Source organism: Zingiber officinale, chromosome 4A (assembly GCF_018446385.1).
Source record: "Zingiber officinale cultivar Zhangliang chromosome 4A, Zo_v1.1, whole genome shotgun sequence".
Lineage (NCBI taxonomy): Eukaryota > Viridiplantae > Streptophyta > Magnoliopsida > Zingiberales > Zingiberaceae > Zingiber > Zingiber officinale.
This window is the reverse complement of record NC_055992.1, coordinates 130,544,655-130,566,520: the sequence shown is the minus strand read 5'-3', so window position 1 is coordinate 130,566,520 and position 21,866 is coordinate 130,544,655. Positions and strand designations below refer to the sequence as shown.

General features: G+C 38.0%; 2 protein-coding genes and 1 pseudogene across 5 annotated transcripts; all 3 read right to left on the bottom strand.

Moving 5' to 3' along the window:
- Positions 1-524: 524 nt before the first annotated feature.
- Positions 525-3,727, bottom strand: LOC121971208 (annotated as a pseudogene).
- A 121-nt stretch (positions 3,728-3,848) lies between these two features.
- On the bottom strand, positions 3,849-12,713 carry LOC121971211 (APO protein 2, chloroplastic-like). Of its 4 annotated transcripts, none has more exons than XM_042522361.1 (4): positions 11,865-12,003; positions 5,702-5,763; positions 5,001-5,495; positions 3,849-4,816 (listed from the first exon to the last, which is right to left on the bottom strand). In XM_042522361.1, the coding sequence occupies exons 2-4, from the start codon at positions 5,740-5,742 to the stop codon at positions 3,988-3,990; spliced, it is 1,365 nt and encodes a 454-aa protein (XP_042378295.1). In that variant the 5' UTR covers positions 5,743-5,763; positions 11,865-12,003; the 3' UTR covers positions 3,849-3,987. The 4 variants fall into 4 exon arrangements, with proteins under 4 accessions (XP_042378295.1, XP_042378293.1, XP_042378294.1 ...); XM_042522359.1 differs by lacking the exon at positions 11,865-12,003 and adding an exon at positions 7,104-7,856; XM_042522360.1 differs by lacking the exon at positions 11,865-12,003 and adding an exon at positions 7,108-7,856.
- A 628-nt stretch (positions 12,714-13,341) lies between these two features.
- Positions 13,342-21,626, bottom strand: LOC121971207 (vacuolar-sorting protein BRO1-like). The gene is made up of 8 exons (XM_042522358.1): positions 20,914-21,626; positions 19,286-20,236; positions 18,391-18,480; positions 16,711-16,779; positions 14,616-14,756; positions 14,396-14,444; positions 14,135-14,238; positions 13,342-13,914 (listed from the first exon to the last, which is right to left on the bottom strand). Exons 1-8 carry the CDS (start codon positions 21,571-21,573, stop codon positions 13,549-13,551), a joined length of 2,430 nt encoding a protein of 809 aa, XP_042378292.1. The 5' UTR covers positions 21,574-21,626; the 3' UTR covers positions 13,342-13,548.
- Positions 21,627-21,866: the final 240 nt, after the last annotated feature.

Below are 21,866 nucleotides of genomic sequence, written 5' to 3'. Positions count from 1 at the left end.
AATTCGGAGTCTCTACTTTCTTTTTATGTTATATTTATCTTACTTATAATATGTCCTTGCTAAGTAGAAAGAAGATATTTGAATTTTAATTTACAGGCTATTCACCCCCTCTAGCCGGTTCAACAATCCTAACAGAGACTGTGGTCAAGACTAAGAGAAAGTCTGTCATCGAGACTATGAGAGAGTTTGTTGCTGAAACTATGACCAAAACTAAGAGAGAGTTTGTCACCGAGACTGAGGAGGAGTCTGTTACTTAGAATGAGAGAGAGTATGAGACCGTGAGAGAGAGTCTGAGATTGATAGACAGTTTGTTGTTTGTCCTTTAATAAGACTTAAATGACCGGGATGAGTGTACTGGGTCAGTTCAATCAGGTCTGAGTCCTATCTAAGTGAAATTAACCTCCCCTTGGGTCAGGTTTGATACGTTTTAACTTTAACTAACGGATCAGCATGACTCTTAACCCACGAGACATGTGAACAAACTTATTAACTATTATGATCTCAAAGATGGAAAAGGTAGACGGAACCTTGCAATATTCGTCCATAGTAGAAAACTACCACTGCAACATTACATAAAACAAGGAACAATATTCCTTCCCCAAAGAGAACTTCCATTAGTGAAGCTAAACATATATCACATCAAAGTATCTCAATACATAACAACCGGTGCCATAAGATGTTTAGAGATCATATCTGACAGATAAAGCTGGTTCTGTCCACCTGTTTCCAATTTACAACTATGATGCTGGTTTAGTAAAATCATCAAATCTTTCATTCATTTTTCTGGAGAGAAACTTCATGCATATTGGTGGCTTGACGTGGAGCAATGCAAGCACTGCTTGAGGTAGACTCCATACTCCATCACCAGTTCACCACACATCAGACCAGATGCCACTGCAGGACCAAATGCTGCTGTCTTTGCCCTATCCATCTTTTGCCACACGAATAGTATCACAGTTCCTATAAACATGTCAATGGCAAAGGCTGTCCAAGGAAAAAAGGTATAGCCATTGCCATTGGAATTGGTATACATTGGCCCACCTTCTTAGGAGACAAGTCCCTTGCCAAGTTGATGAGAATAGCCAGTGCGAAAAATATGTAGCACAGTGTGAGGCAGTGCTTGGGTAGTGAGGAGACACCGTGGACGCCTAGAATTGCTATGTTTCTGTGAAGGATGGCAGAAGGTGCTGGATATTGACGGCCTGGAACACGGATATCATCGAAGGCCTTATAGAAAAGCCAGAAAACACACGGAGCGACCACACAATCCATGGCAGTACCAATGACTTGGCTAACAAACATAGGTCTCGGAGAAGAAAGTGTTTAAGTGCCCAGTTTTGAAGTCTTGCATTAGATCAGAAGCAGTGGATACAATGCTCAGCATGACACCACAGGAAGCAAGGCCCGCAAGCACACCGCCATGGTTCGCACCTGCCCAAGCTCCAAAGATAAAAATGGCAAACTTTCCATAGAACGTGGGCAAACTCCAATCTGTGAGACCACACCCGTAGGCATTGCAGAAAGCTAGTACTGGAGCTACGGCATAGGCAGCCAAGATGAAGTGCCACTTGAGAGGAGGAAAGATGCGAGGGAGTGTGATGATCGAAACTAGAGAAGCCATACCATATCCTCCGATTGCCACCCACTTTGGGATTTGATCCTTGAGGAATACCTCTGTTCTCCTATCATCGTCGTATGAAACGATTGGTTGTTTAGCCATATGGACTTCATGCAAGACAGGAAGGGTGCTTAGACGGAGTTTTTGTGAATCAGAAACAAAAGCTGGCACTGTTTTAGTCATGACCTTGAAGAAATTGTAAAGGCCATCACCAAGAATTATGGAGACAGCTATAAAGACCTGAATGATGTTGAACACAAGATAAGACTAGGAAATGCTAGGTTTTTTTAGTTGAAACAATAGTAGCAACAAGGATTAACCCTGTATCCCTCCAAGCCGTGTAGACTGTCTGATGAAAGATCTGCTGAAAACCAGTTACCCTTTTGATTATTAATGAGAGGCCACATGATTCCCCATGAAAGGATGGCCCCGATGAGAAGTGATGCATTCACAATATGTGGGCAGATCATTCCGACTCCCACATACGAAGCCGAAAAGTCGAAGTTAAATCTGAAAAAACAGTTCATCAAATATAAAAACTCAAATTGTTTAAGAATTATGAAACCAAATCTAGGCTACATCCATTACTTGTTCTCATAAGCTTTAAGTCCAAATGTAGGGAAAGCTTCAAATCCACAACCATCACCAGATTTATAAAACCATTGGAAGAGTCCCCACAAGAAGCTGAAGAGAAATAATTTTCCTAGTGTCTTCACTTGCTTCCTGAAGGTTCAACGGCAAGATCATTACATTCTCATTATTGCCTTACTGGAAAGGTGAAAGAGAGAAAGGGTTTGAATGTTCTTGAGATAGTTACTTGGCCAAGTTTTCGCCCTGAGGAGTATGGAAGCCATTGATAAGGTATGCAGTTGCAGTGCCACTCGGATATATCAGCTTGTAGTCGATGATCATTATCTATAGAAAACAAGAAATAAGAATTCCTACCTAACAATGAAAACATTACCAAAACTTGAAGAGTTTGCAGATGGTCGATTGCCAGTACAATCAGTAGGCCGTTGTTGGATTCTACTACTTACCTTTCTGAGGGGCACGAGAGAAAACAATCCAACAAAACTGACAACAAACATAAACGCGATCATCCATCCTAATTTTGGGTCCTTGATATTCTGTGAATCATTTGCTTCTGTTGCTTGGCCTGCGATTTTCGAACTCATACCGAGGAGGTAATTGCCAAAACCACCTGTTCAAACTGAATAAATTATTATATCTTGTTTGACAAATAAGTATAAAAAAGAAAAGCATGAAAGATCTTAAACCTGGAGATAAAAAGACAAAAAAAGGGGAAAATATATTGGAAAGTAGCGCACCGCTGAAGGCGATGCCGTAGGCAGAGACGACGCAGGTCTGGATGACGGTGTTCTCCTGGCGAGTGAAGGGGACGCGGAGGACGCCGGCGTGCTCCAACGCCTTGGTCCACACCTTGATGAAAAAGAAGCCGAGGAGACTGGAGGCGACGTTGAGCGAAGGGATGACCCCCGTCGTCAGGTCCAGCTTCATCACGATCACGCTCAGCATCACTGACAGCCCCAAGCTCACCACCAGGGCGCGAACCGTCACCTGCTCCCGCCATGGAGGCACCCGCATCTCATCGAAAACCCGCTCCACCGAAGACGCTTCCTCCTCTTCTTCCTTCTTCTTCACCTTCTTGCCCGTCATCTCCATCTCCTTTTACCGACCTGTACCAGCATTAGAGCAGGAGAGCAGAGTGCCGTTATTTATAGAGCAATTCGTCAAATTAATTGATCGGTCAATAATTATAATGAAGGGTTATGAGGAATTATACTAGTCAAAATTCATATTTAAAGCCTATTTTAATAACTAATTACAGCAATATTAGAGGCTTCCATCAATCTAAAAGCTGCGTATAACTGTTGGCAGACAACTTGATATGATAATATCTATTTATTCAAATCACCAAAATTTGTAATTTTAATTAATATGTCTATTGACAAAGAGAGTTATTCTCAAATATCCATGCTCCAAGATAAACGATGAAAAATAATTCACCTGTCCGTGACTTGGTCATATTTGTCTAAACAGTCAATAGCAAACTTTCCACATTAATAAATTGACAACAAGATCTTTGGCATCATTCACATATTTTCCAAGGTTTGATATGGATTTTGATCCTTATCGATCCGTTCAGAAAAGTAAGTAAAGATACCTGAGGATTCATTTTCATTCACAATTTATGATAGGAAAAAAAAAATTGATAAGATGCTATTTTATAAGTTCTAATTAAATATACTCTTTTCCTTCGTTAAAAATTAATCTCGTACTAGCCATGACAACATGAGCTCATGTACGTTGGCTAACTTCATTTTACATGCAAAAGACGAGCAGTGTGATCACACCACCATCTCAGCTTCTCTGGAGTTGGTCGGTATCCCGATATCTAGCCTCATGGTAGGCTTATAGCAATCAGGCACCACCGCGCCTCCTTTGGCGCAGAGCTCCACAACTGCCGGCGCTTGCCCGTAGAAGTGCCTCAGATCCCACTGCAGCTCTGAAGCGGTTGCCGGGACATGCCACACATACTTGGGCGGAATCAGATCGTCTAGCACCGCTGCTTGCCAGCCATGTTGCCCATTGCGCTGCTGATGCTTGTGCGCTCCGCAGTTCTGCGCTTTGTGCCCGCTCAGCCCTACGTGCACCTCTGGACAGTACCCACACACTCTCACTGGATATTTCCTCATCAACTTGGCCACACCCCCGCGCAAAGTCTCCCATGCTGCAAGTGTTTCTTCGGACAATACCGCAGTCTCCTCGGTATTGGCTGGTGGAGCAATTTCAGAGTCAGGGATTTCATCCACGATGGGTGTTATCAACTTGCTAGGTTCAGGTTCAGGCAAGTCATCCTCATCTGCATCAATGATTTCATTGCGTCCCAAACGAATGACAGGCTTCCTCCGTCTCTTGGTCGATAGGTCTGGCAGATCGACGCCGGCCTGGACACAGAGTTCAACTACAGCTGGGACGCGAGCAATGGCAAACCTCTCCTGGTGTGTTATCCGCCTCCCAAGGCGATCGTGGAGATGGTAGGACTCCATTGGCACAAACACGTCTTCCACCTTTGCCATCGCCCACGCATGAAGGCCATAGCGGTGATTAGCTCGCAAACCTCGGCATGATTTGAAAGGATGCCCGACTGATCCCACATGAACTTCAGTGCAATACCTGCACCATTTGTCAATCATCATCTTCAATCTTCAGTTTGATGACCAATAACAGTATGCAGTAAACTATAGGGTGATTTTGGCATCAATCTACCCAGCCTGCATGGAAGTTTTAAGCGCATAGCCTTTGAAGTGCAATTTATATAGAAATTAGAAAGTATAAAAGAAATGGCAAAGAAAGTTACTTGCATGCGAGAACTGGTATTACTTTCATAAGCCTTTTCAGATTATTTATCAGCAAGACCCTTGCATTCATGACTTCATATGCGACAGGGATCAAACTTTTAACCAGCATTCCGTTTCGAGGAGGTGGTGTTGGTCGTCTGGGCTTTCCTTTCATTCTCTTCAGCCTCTCTCTTGCTGCGCGCCTTAGTTCCAAGACAGGGATTGGAAATGGTTTCTTTTCCTTTGTAGAGTAGTACCGAGGAAGATCAGCATTTTGTGGATACTGCTGCCTTAATTCCTCTGTGGGAACTGAAGTTGGTTTCTGTTTCCTTTTCAAGTAGTTCTGAGGTATATGGGTACTTTGTGGTTGATGCTGTCTTCTGAGTTCTGGAGATGGTTTTTTTTCCTCTCTCAAATAATTCTGTGAAAGATCAGCACTTTGAGGATAGTTGCTTCGAGCGATTGATACACTTCCACAGACATGAACAGAGTGTTGTGGTTCAGTTTTGCACCATCTTCAAAGTTGTTTAGCATCAAAAACGCATAAAGCTACATCAGTTATTATTAGAAGATAATCATATCACAACGAAAGTAAAAGTTCCAAAGTATCATTTTCATTTACTAGAATTGTGAGTCAGCATTCAAAATGCCTCTAGATTATGATATTTCAACAATTCTGAAAAACTATGCAAGTGGTATGACAATAATCATTTTCAATCACCTGGAATTAACTGAAGCGCAAAAACTGGCCCTCAAAATCATCTCTTATCCCACACTTTTTGGCTGCAATTTGAAACACACAAGATTTAGACTTTTGTCCAAAATTAGAAGATATAATGAATTTCATACCCAGTGTTCATGTGATCATAGAGATTCAAAAAGGAAAAAAATAAAAAATAAAAAATAAAAAAACCATGACTACAAGTCATTCATGTTAGATCATGGTACTGTTTTGTGAAATTATAAATATATATAAATTGGCACTTCCCTAGTTGCTTGAATTTTTGGGACAATTTCACAAATCTTAAGATGGTAGGGAATATGGTTTGCAGAAGCAGTATCCATATCAGGATCGAACCAGTAAAAATCCTCATAACTAACCATACCAGATCCACAGATAACAAAGAATAAATTTGTTTAACCTGTATTAACTCTAATCTTTAAATACACATACTTGTCAAGTAAAAGAAAGGAAAACAAACAAACAAGATGCAATCGTGTTCACAAGAATAGATCTTTCGGTGAATACTTTATAAAAGAATGGATATAGGGGCATAAAAGAGGAATAGAAGTTTCACACAACCTTCTCCCCTAAAGACTCCATAGGTCTACAAACTACAAAAATTGAGGACAGAAGAAAAGAACAAACAAATAAAGAAGAAATTTCCAAGAAAATTTCCTTAGGCATCATATACGCCATTTGTTTTATGCAACAAGCAGAACATATAAATTATCAATCCAAAATTCTACTATCATTAGCAAGTTTTTCCCTAGGGATTAAACCTACACAGTTTCTCCATCAATTCATTCAATCCTCCAAACTTTCCTCATTGACCTATTAGTTGCTCTAATTGCAACTGCAAAAGGATTATCCCCTATGTCCAAGCGGGAAGTGTTCCGGACATCAAGACAGCCTTTTAGAATCATATTTCCATCTCAACCAACCATGAGATCGAAATATAAATACGAAAAAAAACCTTGATCTCTCAATGCCTAGCAATGGTTTCCCTTCCTTCCGATGACGTCGAGTAAACCTAGTTGTTCTGATCGAGAGATATCAGAGATCCACATATCATGTCTCGCTGGGCAAAAAAATCTAACTAAACCTTTTCATGGTAGAAATCTAGAAAGAGATAGCTAGCTAGATCAAGATCATAATCCGACAGAAGCCAAATCAAGCACACGATCAAAGTCAGATGCCCACCAAATCTCACGAAAGACATGAACAAGTACATGAAGTAGCCAATAAATTATGGAAGGTTTCAGTCATCAAAAACCGCACTTTCTATTGGATCATCAACCCCAAAAGCTTCTGAACGAAATTTAGGGCTTGCGATGTCCAAATCACAAAAGGGATTTCTCTAGAGGGAAACAAAAAAGGACGACGCCGAGAAACAGCGGACCTGCCTCTACCGGTGCAATGGCTGAATCGGCGCGGTTGAAGGTTGCTGCCGCTGCAACTGCGGCGGCGGCGATTGCGGAGTATGGATTGAACGGAGAGAAAGGAGCAACGAAGCGATCGGATTGCTAAAGTCTGAGTGTGAGGTGGCGGTGAAATGAAACCGATAACACCCATCAACCCCACGTTCCCACCCGAACATATCGTCCAAAAATCCGATCCGATCCGATTCAACCCGATCCGATTCATCAGTTATCCAAAAAAATTACGAAGAGGTTTCCACTTAAAGCCAAGAAATGGCAACTTGTGTTTATTAATAACGCTTGACGTTCTCATTTGCATAAAAGCTTCGTGAGTAAGCAAGCATGACCCCACGACCAGTGTTTCAAAAACTAAACCATATGGTTGAACCGGCTTGGATCAGTATTAGACCGTTCAAGTGGAAACATACACTACCAACCAACAAAATTGGCCTGTGGATCCAAGTTCAACCCAGCTAAACTGAACCAGTTTTTGAACCACTGACATGTTTAGGCCTCTGAACTTTTGAGTTCCACAAATTGTATCATCAAAACATTCAACCCAGGAGTTTGCTTCTTCAATACAAGGCATTCTTAGCAACATCCGTTCTCCGAAACAACAAAGAAACAAGTTTTTTTACTTTTCTTTTTGTGAACAAAAGGATTATTCCAGGTAACTGCCATCAGTTTGTCGGTGTTGAATTGACCAAGCTTGATCAACTCATCCACAGGTGAACCTACATCAATGAAAAGCATTAGTCGACAAAAGATGATGGCATAAAACAAGCATTTAACCATGTGTAACACGCTATTTGGCAGATAATTCCTCTAGTACAAGCCAGTTCTCAGCTTATACATGAAAATGAATGGAGAGTGAACTAAATGAAACGTTTGAACTCAACTCAAATTGTGAAAACAAAACTGTTTAGGAACATAAATTGGCAAACAAAATGTCTAATCCTGGGAACCAATGAATCAAGAAATTGATGAAAATAAATATAAGTAGAATAAATCGGGAAGCAAATGAGTATCACAGATGTATGGGTAAGGAAATAAAAACTAATACAGATTACATTCAGAAATCTATAGGGAAAATGTATCTTAATGAAGCATAAATATGTATACAAGCACAAAAATATATAACAAGAAACTTGGGGCGCGCTTCTTGTTTCAAAGATGGTTTAAGTGGGCTAAAGTACAAACTGGAAGCTTAGAATCATATTTGTGCAGAAAATTCAGTGCCCAAGTATTATGCAATTCGACTTCCATGTATAATAATAAAATAACAGCATATATAGAGGTGTTACGTACTGAGTGGTATCACAATATGTCACGGAACATAGGTTCCACGGATGAAGAAAGTGGTTCTAGACTCGCTGCAAACAAGAGAAACCACCCAACTGCTGTGGTCAACTTGGAGAAGAGAACGTCATAGAATAAAGAGTGTGTTTGCCGTCTACCATCTATGAAATGTTTATAGATATGATGTTTGCAAGTAGACTCACAACATCCTCTTTGATTGCCAACCTTCCATCAAGCTATGGTAGTTAAATATAGTTGTGAGCTTCAATTGTGTAACAGTATTACTTGTGCCAACTGTGTTGTCAATTTGTGGGCTTCACAATGTTGTATAAAGGAGTTGTGGCACTGAAAGTAGGTGTGATAAACAGGAGAATCAATAGACAAAGATGATGGCTCAGTTCTCTATTGAAAATGGATCTATTTAATTAAGTTGGCAAATCAAGAAAATAAGCATTGCACCATTTTTTTTTCAATAGCATGAAGTTCTTTAAAGCAATTTTTAGAAAGTGGTTTGAGTACATGCATACAAGAATATGATCTAACATGCAGTACTCTTTTTAGACCACAATATGGATCAACATGTAGTTCATTATTTTCATTACTCAATACAAACATTGTTTGATGATGAATGCAACAAAAAAAAATATAATAATCTATAAAAGAATTAGGATGGGTAGACATGAAATTCATTTGAGACTAATATCATGGATCTATCATCCAACAAGGAATATTGTTGATGTCATTAACAAGATAAACGAATAGATAGTGGAAATGAGAGAAATTTCTAGAGTCTTGTGTGATCTAGGTGTGTTTCTTAGGCCTAAAAGAATTCTAAGACTATGGTATAGCATGCAATACTTTATGAATTAGAATTTTAGACTGATAGGAAACAACACAGATGTCAATACCATAACAACAACCAAGCTTTATCTCATTAGGTGAGGTCGGTTATATGGATCCTTTTAAGTCATTGAGCTCTATCTCTTACTATATCATCATCTATACTTAAATAAATTTTATCATCTATACAACACAGATGTCAATGCAACAGATAAAAAAGCTAAGATGGATTTGTGAGATTACTAAGAAAAGATAAGATAATAATTAGATGTATTTCAAATAAATCATAAGATGAGTAAAAAATGTGTTCAAATAGTGTGGACAAATTCCATGAAGTCCAAGAGATTCACTAGTTAGATAAGATGAATCGACTAGAATTGTGTGTGATCTAGGTGTGCCTCTTAGGCCTTAAAAATGACTATGGTATATAAGATGCAATACTCAACAAATTAGAATTTTAATATGTTGGGAAAGGTGAAACAAAGACAAAAAAACTAAGATGGATTTGTGAGGTTAATAAGAAAAGATAAAATAAAAATATTATTAACTAGAGAAATTATGTGCAATTCCAAAAAGTAATAAGATGAGTAGAAATTATGTTCAAATGGTGTGAACACATTCAAAGAAGACCATGAAATTCCCTAGTAAGACAAATTTAATCAATTAGAATTGAATGTATAAAAGGGTATAGGAATGGCAAAGAAAATTCTAAATAATATAATAAAAATAATTTGACTGATTACATAGTTGTACATAGAGATCAATGGAGGAATAAGAACAATGTAACCGATCCAAAGTAGTTTAGACAAAGACTACTTTATGATAATGATAAATGAAATATTTCTCATAACACCATGTACCTTTTAAATATGCTAAAAACTAGCTTAGCAGGTTCAAATGAATGAGAATAGATGAACAAAGAACTCTGATCAATATGTTCGGTAATCATAAAAAACTAAAAAATAGACATTTATAAAAACATCGATCGCAATCTCATGTTATTCATCAATTGTGGTTCAAATGCAAATGGGAACTTGAGCTGAGCATAGTAATATTTTGTGTTTTCCACGGGTGACTAACAACATTAACATTCCTATCTTCCACAATTGACAAAGGTAGATATGCAACTAACAATCTCCTTAGAAATAGTTTAACTAATAAATTCACCATCTAGAATTTTCCAGGAAATCAATTTTGGAATATCAATATAGGATCCTCTTTTCACGTTTAACATGTCAATAAATATAAGAAATTGGGACTTGTTAGTTGTTAGTGATCTTATTGATAGTATGAATGTCGAAGCATACTTTTAATTAATCAATCTCTTTTCAGGATTAACACTTAATAGTGTAAGAACAACCCGAGGAGTAAAGCATTCCCCTGCAAAGTATGCCTGCAAAAGTCATTAAAAATATGGCAACAATTTTTTGCTTGTGGCATAAACAATGTAGCAGGAATTAAATTTATTAGTAGGCTTAAATCAGTAATTTATTGTATCTTTTCAAGGTAGCAGCCAACCTCAAATGATTGGAGCAATCTCAGTTTAATGACTGACTGCTTGAATGGCGTAGCAGGCTTGTTTAGTAGGTTTTTCTTAATTGGTGGATAATCATTTGGCTGACATAATGTATGAGATAATTTATGCTGATTATGAATTAATTTCTTTTGAATTTTCCCTCTTTCCCTACTCCTTTGCACAAAGATCTACCGGAACAATTTTGACTCAGCAGGGCTTGTCAAGAAGATTTTTCCTTCTGAAGATAATTTCCAAGTTCCTCATCATCAGTTAATGGAATCAGTAATTCTTCAAGCATAATATTAAGTAGTGAATATCTACAACCTTGATAAATTCCTACTCAATTAACTATAGTAGTCTTTCCTTCAGTTGGACACCATGCAGATTGCTATCTAATATCATATTGCTCCAGAATATTTCAACCAAAATTTTCCACATACCAAGAAGACAAGGAATTCCTAATTATACTCTCAGAATTCAAAGATATGTCTCGTTTGACAATCACCAAAAGAAAGAGATTGTGTTAAAAAAAAAAACATCAACCCAAGAAAAGTAACTGGACTGCTAATGCCAATTAGATGACTTGTCAAGGAAATGCTTTCACTATGGATGTGAGAAATCCAGCCTCCATAATTCAAGAAATTTTTTGTTGGATAAGGAAAAGATTATCGAAATTAAAATTCATTTTTAGCAAATGAGTTAATTAGGATACCATAAAACCACAAAGCTCCATATTTGGATAAGAAACGACAAGGCAATCTAGAATAGAGAGATTCCATATTATAGTATCCCAAAAGGAAACTACTAACCTAACTTTTTTCATCCATGTGTGCTTGTATTAGTTAGGATGATGATGCTTCAAAATGTTGGCATGCAAAATCAAATAACATAGTTTTTGGTAAGGAGTTATCCCAAGCTCTGGAAAAACATCTATGCGGTCGAACAGCAACTCATACTATTTACGTGAAAAAAGAAAACATATTTGGTACTTGGTAATGGACCCACTACTAGCCATATTTGACAAATATAAATGTATCACAGAAAAGGGAAAATTAAACAAAATACGAATAGTAGTAAAGAACCATACTTTCCATTATCCATCAGTGCCGAATGCAGGATCCTCGATGTCAGTTGCTCCTCCACTCACTGAGGAATTTCCTTCTACTTCTCCAGAAACAGTTCGAGGCGCCTTATAATGCTCATAATCAGGGTCATCCGTCGGCAACTCATAACGGCAAACAGGGCAGGAGTTGTGGAGCTCCAGCCATGGGAGGATGCAGTCCTTGTGGTAGACGTGGCTGCACGGCATCTTCTTCGCCATGGCGCCCATCTGGAACGTGTCCATGCAAACCGAGCACTGGGCCTCATCAATCGACAACAGCCCTTCCGTAACCACGACGTCCAGGAGCGATTCCACTGCGGCCTTCGACGCCGGCGGCGTCCCGTATCGGTTAGGATCGTTCTCAGCCAGTTGCTGTATCAGCTGCTCCAGCCCCGGGCCGACGTAATAGTCGCCGACGTTCCCGAGAAAGTGGCGACCTCCGCCGCCAGATCCAACGAGGGATAAACTCTGGATGATATCGCGGAGGGCGGCGAAGGGAGCCGACGAGTCGTCAATGGAAGCCGCGAAGTCGATGATGGAGGAGAACAGGGAAGGTATGGAGTCGAAGACATCGGAGTCGTCGTAGGCGAAGCGCAAGTCGCGATCGGGGAGGGGGTCGGGGCTAGGGTTGGGTGTCAGGATGTCGAGCTCTTCGACGAAGTCGCCGTGGCAGTGGGCGCAGGCCAGACCGCTTCCTACGAAGGTGAAGGTCCGGCTGCACTGGTGGCAGAAGTAACGCTTCTCGGCGGCGGAGCCGGTGCTTCCGGCGGAGGACATCTCGGCGCTGCAATAGTGGCGAGCAACTTTTTAGGGTCCAGAAAAAAGAAAAGAAAAATATCAACCACGATAAACAAACGAGGTAAATACTCACATTGGTCCCTACAAATCAAAGATTTCGGAATTCGGACTCTTTATCATAATTAAGGCATCTGGATTAGTGAATATTATAACCACCACCCTCACATAAAAATATATCGAATTTAAAATATTACATATATATTATATTAATATATTCATTCTCTCATATTCATTTTTTTTATTTTAATTTCATTAAAAATATACCATCAATTCAATTTTATTTATTAATTTTAAATTTTAAAATTTTCTAATAAAAGATTTTTTTATTATATAAAATATTATTTTATTTTTTTGTTTTATAAATAAATGCTTTGAACGTGTTTAAAGCTAAGTTGGTATTAACACCAAGTCATATTGGTTTTAACACTAATACATGGGTTATAACACCTAATAATGTATTGGTTTATAACCCCTAATAACTTACCAATGTGGAAGCCCTAAGACTATTTACACTGGCCAAGTTCATTGTTCCAAAATATTTTCTCTTCTGCCCATCAATTTATTAATAAAATGGATAACTAGGGCAAATGTCCCGTGATTTATTCACTTCCAAGAGTGTAGAACCACCTTGGAGAGGCGACAGTTTCATTTTTGCTCCCATTAATAAAATAAAATATGTGCATGTATTAATAAACCAATTTATTCTACAAACTTCGTTTTCCACCAGATTCCTGGCTCTAAGATATCCACAACTTGTATAGGACAATTAGACAATCCATTTGCACAAGGCATGAATCATATAGACATCCTCCTTATAACAGATTTAAAGATGGCATTACAGAGAACAAATGAGCACGACCACATGAAATTTTCACTGAGGTCTGTAGTAGCTTCCCTGATTCGGTGGTGGATAAGGAGATGGACTCTCCTGCAGCTGAGGCGGATAGTAAGATCCGCGCCACCCAGGGTATGCAGTTGGCCGGTTGGGCTGCTGTAGAGAAGGCTGATACTGGCCACTGGGAATGAGGTAGGGGTTGGTCTGCTGGGGTGTTGCATAAGATGTATAGAGATGAGAATAACCAGGTCGAGGTTGCTCAGCATGCGGTGGAGCACTCTGAGGAGCAGATTGTGGATAAGTATTGGACTGCCTCTGGAGATTCTCAACCATTTCTCGGCACTGAATGTTTCTGGTCATCACGAAATCGCTGCATTGCTGTTTTATAATTGTTACTGCATCCTGTCAAACAAAAACATTGAAGATTGCTTCAGTTGTGGCAGGACAATAAAATGCAGAAAGCTGGCTCATCAAGCACTTAAGGTTAATGAATGTAACAGAAGTTTTTAGTTGTCCAGTAAATGAGTTTTTTTTTTTTATGGTTAAATACCACACCACAGGAAAGCACTTCAAGCTAGAGAGTGCTGAATAAATGATTAATCCATGACTGAAAGTCAAGTACCTGAAGTGTAACATAAAAGTTCAAACCCTCATTGATATTCTCCTTGATTTCGTGATATTTTGCTATTGCAGTAGAGATCTGTTTGAAGCTCTTCTCGCGAGCAGCTGTTGAAGCATAGAATTTTAACCCAATGTAAGAAAGTTTATCATGGAACAATTTTTATTCATAGTAAGATATATGGTAGAGTTCATCTTAGAAAAAGATCAGATATACAAACAAACAATCTCATATGAAAAGCAAGTAACGTTAAAGGGTAAATACCTTTGTAGTCTTCAAGATTAAACACAACAGAGAACTCATCATTTTGTGCCTGTATAAAAAGAAAGCAAACCATTCTAAGTTCTTCAAGCAATTTGGAGAGAGAAAAAAATCATTTCTGCAGTAAAACGAAGAATATTCCACGCACAGGAAGAATATCAAACATTAACATCAAGTCGCTCTGTGGATAGTTCAATAGCTGCTTTCAAGTCTGTGTACCTACCTGTATTTGAAGCAACAGTTGGTCCTGTTCCTCAATATTTTGAACAATTTCTTCACAAATTTGATCGTACTTAGATATCTCCTTCTTAAAGAGGTCTTCTTGTGATCCAGTGTTTGCCATCATCTTTGGTAGTATATCATCCTAAAATCAAAGTCGTAGAAAACTGAAATGAAAAGCACATTTGAAAAACAGTTTGTTCATGCCAACTTTCTTGGTAGTTGGTTCAATGCATTGTCAGCTCCTATAAAATCAAAGAAACTAACTATAGGGAAACCAACCAGAGATCATGTTAATATGCTTAAATACTTTGGATTAAATTCAACTAACAAGGCAGCATTTTGATCAATTATCTTTCATGGCCATTTATATATAGAAGGAACTTCTCAGTATCATCCCAATAATAACCAAAGGAATTGCAGGCCTGTTTAGTATTTGGTTAGTGGGGTGATACCAAGTAACATGCTTTGCTTGCTTTCCTTGGTAGCATTCTTTAAGACTTTAAGGTTAAGTTAGTTATGTGCCCAGACTTGTGTTATGCCAAAACAGCCATCATTTTGGAATGACGGTCTATCCCTTATATGTTATCAGGCAATGTCAAATTGTACTTGCCTACTTAAGTGCTAAGAGCTTAAGACCAAGCTAGGGGTTTGCTTAATTCTTGCACAAGATTAATTAGGTAATAGGAAGTGAGTCATGATAAAACAGTTGGCCCACTGGAAGAGAAATAAAATAAAACTTAAGCAACCACTATAAAAAGTAAAATTCAAATCAATTAAGTGGATAACCGAAACTATGAAAACATACGCAAACAGTCAAACACTTTTTCTTATCTTTATAAAAGGTATGGACTTTAGTTTTTATTTGTAAAAATAAAATTTAAAAAAAAAACTTCAGGGAAATGCTCTCTTTAAGAGACATTTCATCAAGAAACTATGAGTGCTTCTTTCACAATGACAGTTGATCGTCGCAAATTTTAGCAGTTCAACTTTTTCATTTTCTTTTTTTTCTTCAGATTTCTCTCAATTTATTTTTTAGAATGGAATCTTCTGCACCTTCTCTGTTTCGTTCAATATCACTCCTCCTGTCTCTTAATTATCTTGCCTTAGTCTCTCTCGACACTGTCTCAGGGATAACAACTCTCATGCTTTTACCTACTCCTTTCTCTCAACTGTAGTTCTCACTCTTTTTGTTTCTACTATGTACATATTTACTACTATTTATTGGTTGAAATTGGTAATATGAACATAAATATTCAAAGAATAACACAGATTACCATCTTCGAGCATGAAGCTAAGGTAGCAGCTTTACTAGAAGTTTTGGAAAATAAACTTTCTTTGTGGATTCACATATTTATTGAAATAGTATATTTCATTTTTTTTTCCTCTTGTTCATGTCTTAGGTATAGCATGATTGAGATGGAATTTCTGAAACACCCATCTAATATAAACCTTTTTTTTTTTACAAAAAGAGCTAGGCTTGATGAAATTTCCAGCTGGAGATAGAACTATAGTTTTCTTAGCCATACACATAAAACAAATACTATAAATGGCATCTCTTATCTTAATAGTAAAGGCCTAACAAATGAAGGAAAGTTGAAGCAATACTAAAAGCTTCCAGTTAATATATCGGATGATGTTAATATCATCTATCAAAGAAAAACAATGAACTTCAAAGAATTATAGAATGTTTATGATAATCAGTCTATATTTTAATTTGTACTTTCACATCCTTTATTCTTTACGTGAAGCAACATAAAGGCTTAAATGCATTTTATAATCCACAAAATATCAGTGCCTGACTTCACTGTAGCGAGATCCTAGATATTATTCATAACATTGGAAGAAGAATCCCCCGCCTCCCTACTTGTCTACCTTCAAATGAATCTTTTCTAGAAGAAACCACAGTAGGTGATGCACCAGGTAGCAATAGAAGTGAGTTCTTAGTTTGTCAAAGAGAATCTAAGTTAAAACCTCTGAAATATAATTCAAAAAAGACAATGATTCATGAATCCAGTGGTCTGCCCATAGAATTAGATCAGGTAGGCATGTTATCAAGATATTAGATGAAAGATATACTCGAAACAAACAACGCTAACCTTTCTCTTCATCTCTTTTAACATATCTTCCAGACCAGCCCTCTGAACACCTAGATTCTCTATTTGCCTCTGATACAAAAATGAAATTCTTAGGCAAAACGTTGCTGTAACCAAAAGATAACAGAACAAATCTACAGAATCTACAATTCTTCAACTTGCAAGCAGAACAGAATAATCAAAAACAGGGAAGTCATGCAAGATATGACAGGAAGCCATGAGTCTCAACTGTTTAGGGTGCACTATATGGAAATTAAACAACCAATTTACATAATGTAAAACTATATTGCTTACTATAAAAAGTTGTGTTAATCAGAACTGTGAATTTAACCACCTAGGATCGGCTATGTGGATCTTATCTTATAATTTAGCTACAATATGTCTATGCTATTAGAATTAATGAAAGGTCAATTAGGGACCCTTTGGTCGCTTATTAATTAGAATGCCTTATAGCTATGTTGTTTGCAAATGCAATAGCTATTTACAATAGCATGTTTTATATACTATAAGTGCAAGTTCATTACAATAGGTATTTGTACACGCTAAAATCACTTTGCAAATAAACAATATGTGATATTGAACACACTTTACTTCCTATACTTTTACTATCTTGGTTTAATTTAATATAGCATCTTTAATTCTGATAGAATAATTAGTTCATTGAAAATAAAGTGCAAAATATATTTTTTAAGAAATTCTATCATAATAGTTATTATATGTTTTTCAAAAAGAAAAATTAAAAGATCATTTCCATTATAATCACCCGCCTATATCCATCCTATGGATGATATCATTATGAATCCCTCCATGTTTGTCCTTATTGTAAAATAATTGATCCAACTTGTCCCAAATACTTGCAGAATTTTTTATCTAAATATTTCTGTGTTTTTCTTCTTTATTGAGGAACATGCATTTAATATATTCATTCTTGATTCTTCTCAGATTAAAACCTATAGTTCATAAAGATTGTCTTCACAATTTAAGTTTTAAGTTTATTTTAACTAAAACGCTAACCAATTAATATAATTAACAAATAAAATACATTAAAGATATTATAGTTACAGAAAAGTCATTAGTCACCAATAGTTCCATACTAGTAATCATCTCAAAATATATGACATCTTATCAATATAATTATTAAATACTCCCTTCTTTTTCTAACTCCAACCAATCGTAGTGGTGTAACTCACAAAAGTATAATGTGAGATGAAAAGCAATTTTCAAGGGTAAGAAAAAAAAAAATTTGACATAAAGCTTAAATTCGCCCTCAGCAGCTTTTCCTTACTGGCTTTTCCTTGAGTCTTGAATGTTCAGTGATCCCCTTCCTATTGTTCAGATTACATGATTAATATAATAATCTCATTATTATATGCATGATTTTTTACATCCAAGTGGGCTTGTTGATTAGCATTGATAAGTACTGGAAAATTTAAGAAATATGTAAAACAGGCTGTGGAGTAACATTTAATATTGTGTGTGTTGTAGCATTTGTTGGTATCTAAATCTTCATCAAACTACCCTTGAGATAACAAAAATTGAAACAACCAAAGATACATATATATAGGGCAAGTGGAGATCAAGCAAAAAAGAGAGAACAAAAGAAACCAACTCTTAACAATGCTAGTTCACACTTAGTTGTGTATCCTGAGCCAAACCAAAATGAGATGTCAATGAATACATTACCAAGCTTTGTTTCAGTGCTCCTACTATAGCATCTTCATTGCCATCAAGAGACATTATCGGCCTTGCAAGATTTGGAATTGCGGATTCAATCTGTCATATTATTCAAATTGTCAGTTTACTAGGCACAGGAAACGGATCAATTACATTGCAATACTAATAAAGGTGGCAACTACATTTGTTTGTCAAACATGTAGGGGGTCCAGGGAGGACCAACATACTTAGTCTCGAGCAGACAAGTTTCCACAACACAAATTCATGTTAGCTAGATAGGAAAGGAGCATCTTGATCATGGAGCCAAGGCTTATTGTCCCAAATAAATGAAGAGCAACAAAAATTTTTATATGCATAAGGTTCAATTATTATTCCAGAAAATAATTATAAAAGATACGGAGAAACCAAAGAGAAAGGGTTATAAATCAAAGACAATGTTTAGGCACAAGGTGCTATGATCTGCATGAGGTTAAGTACATAAAAGTCAGACACAATTAAAACCAATAACAAAGCTTTGCTAGATAACAACACAGAACATAATTTTAGGTACTGAAATCAATTTATTGCTCCTTTAGTATGTTAATATGTCATGAATAGAACCTGAAAAGAACAAAAAACAAGAAAAATCAAGTGTCTATTATATCATTGTCTCATAAATGTCATACAAAGGATTTTGCTTATCATGTCTTAACCATGAAATGACATTGTCACTCAAGTTAAACCTAAAAGTCATCAAGCACATCATGTCAGCACTCAGCTTCAATAAAAAGAGTACAAGGGATAGTACAAGGACATCATTTTTGTTTTTCTTATTGAACAGACCATTCAAAAATGCTAATTCTTGATAAGTAAGTAATACAAGTTTCTATAAACAGATATTGCCTTCTGGAAACAACAAACATACCGGCTTGTTGTCGAGGATTGCCATCAGGCTGGAATTGTCTCTGACAGCCCTCTCTATCCTTGAATCACTATTGATAGCTTGCTTAATGTTTGCAGCAAATTTGTTCAGTCTGTCCTGCAAACCCTTTGTTAGGATACTTGATTGAGGTATATTCCACTTTGTACCAAATTGGGATCGAAAATGTGCATCCTCATCAGCTTCCTTGTTGAGTAACTCTTCAATCTCAATACAGAGCTCCTGATTAACTCTCCTCAAATCTTTGAGTTGTTGTAACTCAGATTCCAACCCAGCGGGACCACCTCTGATCTGAAGAGCTTCAACATCCTCCTTGAGATCCAAGGGCAAATCAAAGCTACCTTCCAATGCTAAGATAGAATCAGGTAGGTCCATTTCTTTGAGTCTAACTCTTGCTATCTCACTGGCTTGCTGTAACTTCTCTGCTTGCATCCGAATAATGTCATCAACAATGTCAGTGTACTTAGAGAGAGCCTTGGTGTTGTTGTCTGGAACAAGCCTTGAGAATAGTCCCTCCTTGCTAGCATCTAAAACTTCTGCCAATGGCATTGACTTGACAAGAGAGGCTGCAGGCAAAGCAGCCAAAGAACTTGCATCTGGAACCCGCATGAGATAAACCTGTTCGTTCTCCTTAATAGCTCTCTCCAGGTTACTGGTCATTTTGGTCTCCAGTTTGTTAACAGCATCTAGCAAAGGTGGGGCAGCACCCCTTGAATATTTCTTGGCATCAGCAAGGGCATTTATTGCAGTCCTCAACCGACAAATCTCTTCTGCAATTTCTTCCTTATCATGAAGATCCAAAGAGCATCTATAGCTAGCTTCTGCATAAAATTGTGCTGCCTTAGATTGCACATGAGCAATCCAAGACCGATCAAAGTGCTGGTTGAGTGGTGGCAAATTGAGCGCAGCATGAGCTTCCTCGTAGTAGAGGCCAACCTGGTATGATAGTATAGAGAAATCACAGAGTAATATTAAGCTCAAATTTTGAGAGAATGATCAAATATATCACTGGCTTAGTAGCAGAGACGCTGCTTAGTTTAGAAAAAAGGCCTAGAGATCAAATCAACAACAATTTGCAAGCAAATTTTAAATGAAAACAAATAAATAAATAACTTTAAGTGAGTGGAACATCAAGCAACCCAAAATTCTTCATTCGAGCTTTGGGAGCAAAATTAGCTGTTTCTGAGTCTCTGACATGGAACAATCAGATTAAGTTTGCATTTTTGGTAAGAATTCTAGAATAACATACAATATCTAGGAAAAGAAAAGCAGGAAAGAAATATTTTAGAAAATTGATCAAAGAATATCAACTTCCAGAAACATTTCAACAACCATATTTAGATAATCAACTAGGGAATCAGAAATAGAGCGGACATTCTATGACAATTTACTCGGTAGTTACTATGATTTAGTTTGCATAATCATTTGAAAAAATTGAATTAGAAATTTGAAACGGGGGAAACAAAATATATATTTATTTTACAAAGATGCAAATTAAACCCGCAACTAACGAATATTTTGATCGATGAATGCACGAATAGCGAGGACCTAACAAGAACAATTAAAATGCTCAATGGGAGGGCAAAGCACAATAAACCACAAGCTTTTGTTACCTGGCGCGCGACTTTCGAGCAGAGTGTTGGGGGCTTCGCATCCCCAATAACCTTCTCAAAGAAGCATTCCTGTGCCTGCGCCAGCATTAGCTTCTCCAGCATCCAGGCGCATTCCACCGAGAGATCAACGGTTACCCCACCGGTGGAAGAAACCCTAGCAGCCGCGTTATCGCGAAGATAGGCAAACGCCCCTGCCGCGCTCTGAAAAGCGTTGCAGGCCTGCTTGAGGCCCGCAGCGTCTGTGCGGTTCGCCGATAGGGCGATCTGGCTGTAGACGGCGCCTAGATTGAAAATGACTGCCGCCTTCTCGAGGTGTATGGACGTCTGCGCAACCTTCTTGGAGGGCTTGAAGGCGTCGAACCAGGTGAAGGTGAGGGAGTGGACGTGAGCGGGGTCGGGGGATATGGGGAAGCGGGGCTCGATGGAGGCGAGGGCGCGGTAGTAGTTGAGGAGGAGATCGCGACGGAGATCGGAGGCGACGGCTTCGATGGGCTTTTCGAGGTCGAGGCGGAGCCGCCGGACGGCGTTGAGGTCGTCCTCTGCCTCCTGGGCCTCTCGCTCGCCGTACGTGACGGCGATGTAGTGGCGGAGCGGGCGGTAGAGGTCAACGACGGTTGTCTTCTTGTCCGGCACAGCCAGCGTCGAGTTCCCCGTCGTCATGTTCCCGTCGCGATCACGAACGCGTCGCGTCACCGGAGGTGAGAATATATAAACTTGAGGGAAATCTCAACATGCTCTGACAAATTTTAAAAATATTTGAAATGGCCCTAAAACTTTTAAAAAAATATGAAGCGCCCCTCAAAATTAAACTATCACCTTCGTCGTTACTTCTGCCTCACATATATAATTTTAGGAGCAATAAGTATTATCGATGTCATAATAAAATACAGATAAAAAAATTATATAAAATATTTTATTCTAACAGAATGATTTTTTATACGATAAAGATTAAG

Excerpts from the sequence above, each read along its gene's own strand:
- LOC121971207 (XM_042522358.1), bottom strand. The coding sequence starts at position 21,573 with ATGACGACGGGGAACTCGACGCTGGCTGTGCCGGACAAGAAGACAACC. Across the intron at positions 14,445-14,615 it reads AACTGTTGCTTCAAATACAG|GCACAAAATGATGAGTTCTC; the intron begins GTAGGTACACAG and ends CTTTTTATACAG. Across the intron at positions 14,239-14,395 it reads TAATCTTGAAGACTACAAAG|CTGCTCGCGAGAAGAGCTTC; the intron begins GTATTTACCCTT and ends ATGCTTCAACAG.
- LOC121971211 (XM_042522361.1), bottom strand. The coding sequence starts at position 5,742 with ATGATTTTGAGGGCCAGTTTTTGCGCTTCAGTTAATTCCAG. Across the intron at positions 5,496-5,701 it reads TGCGCTTCAGTTAATTCCAG|ATGGTGCAAAACTGAACCAC; the intron begins GTGATTGAAAAT and ends ACAACTTTGAAG. Across the intron at positions 4,817-5,000 it reads ATACCAGTTCTCGCATGCAA|GTATTGCACTGAAGTTCATG; the intron begins GTAACTTTCTTT and ends CAAATGGTGCAG.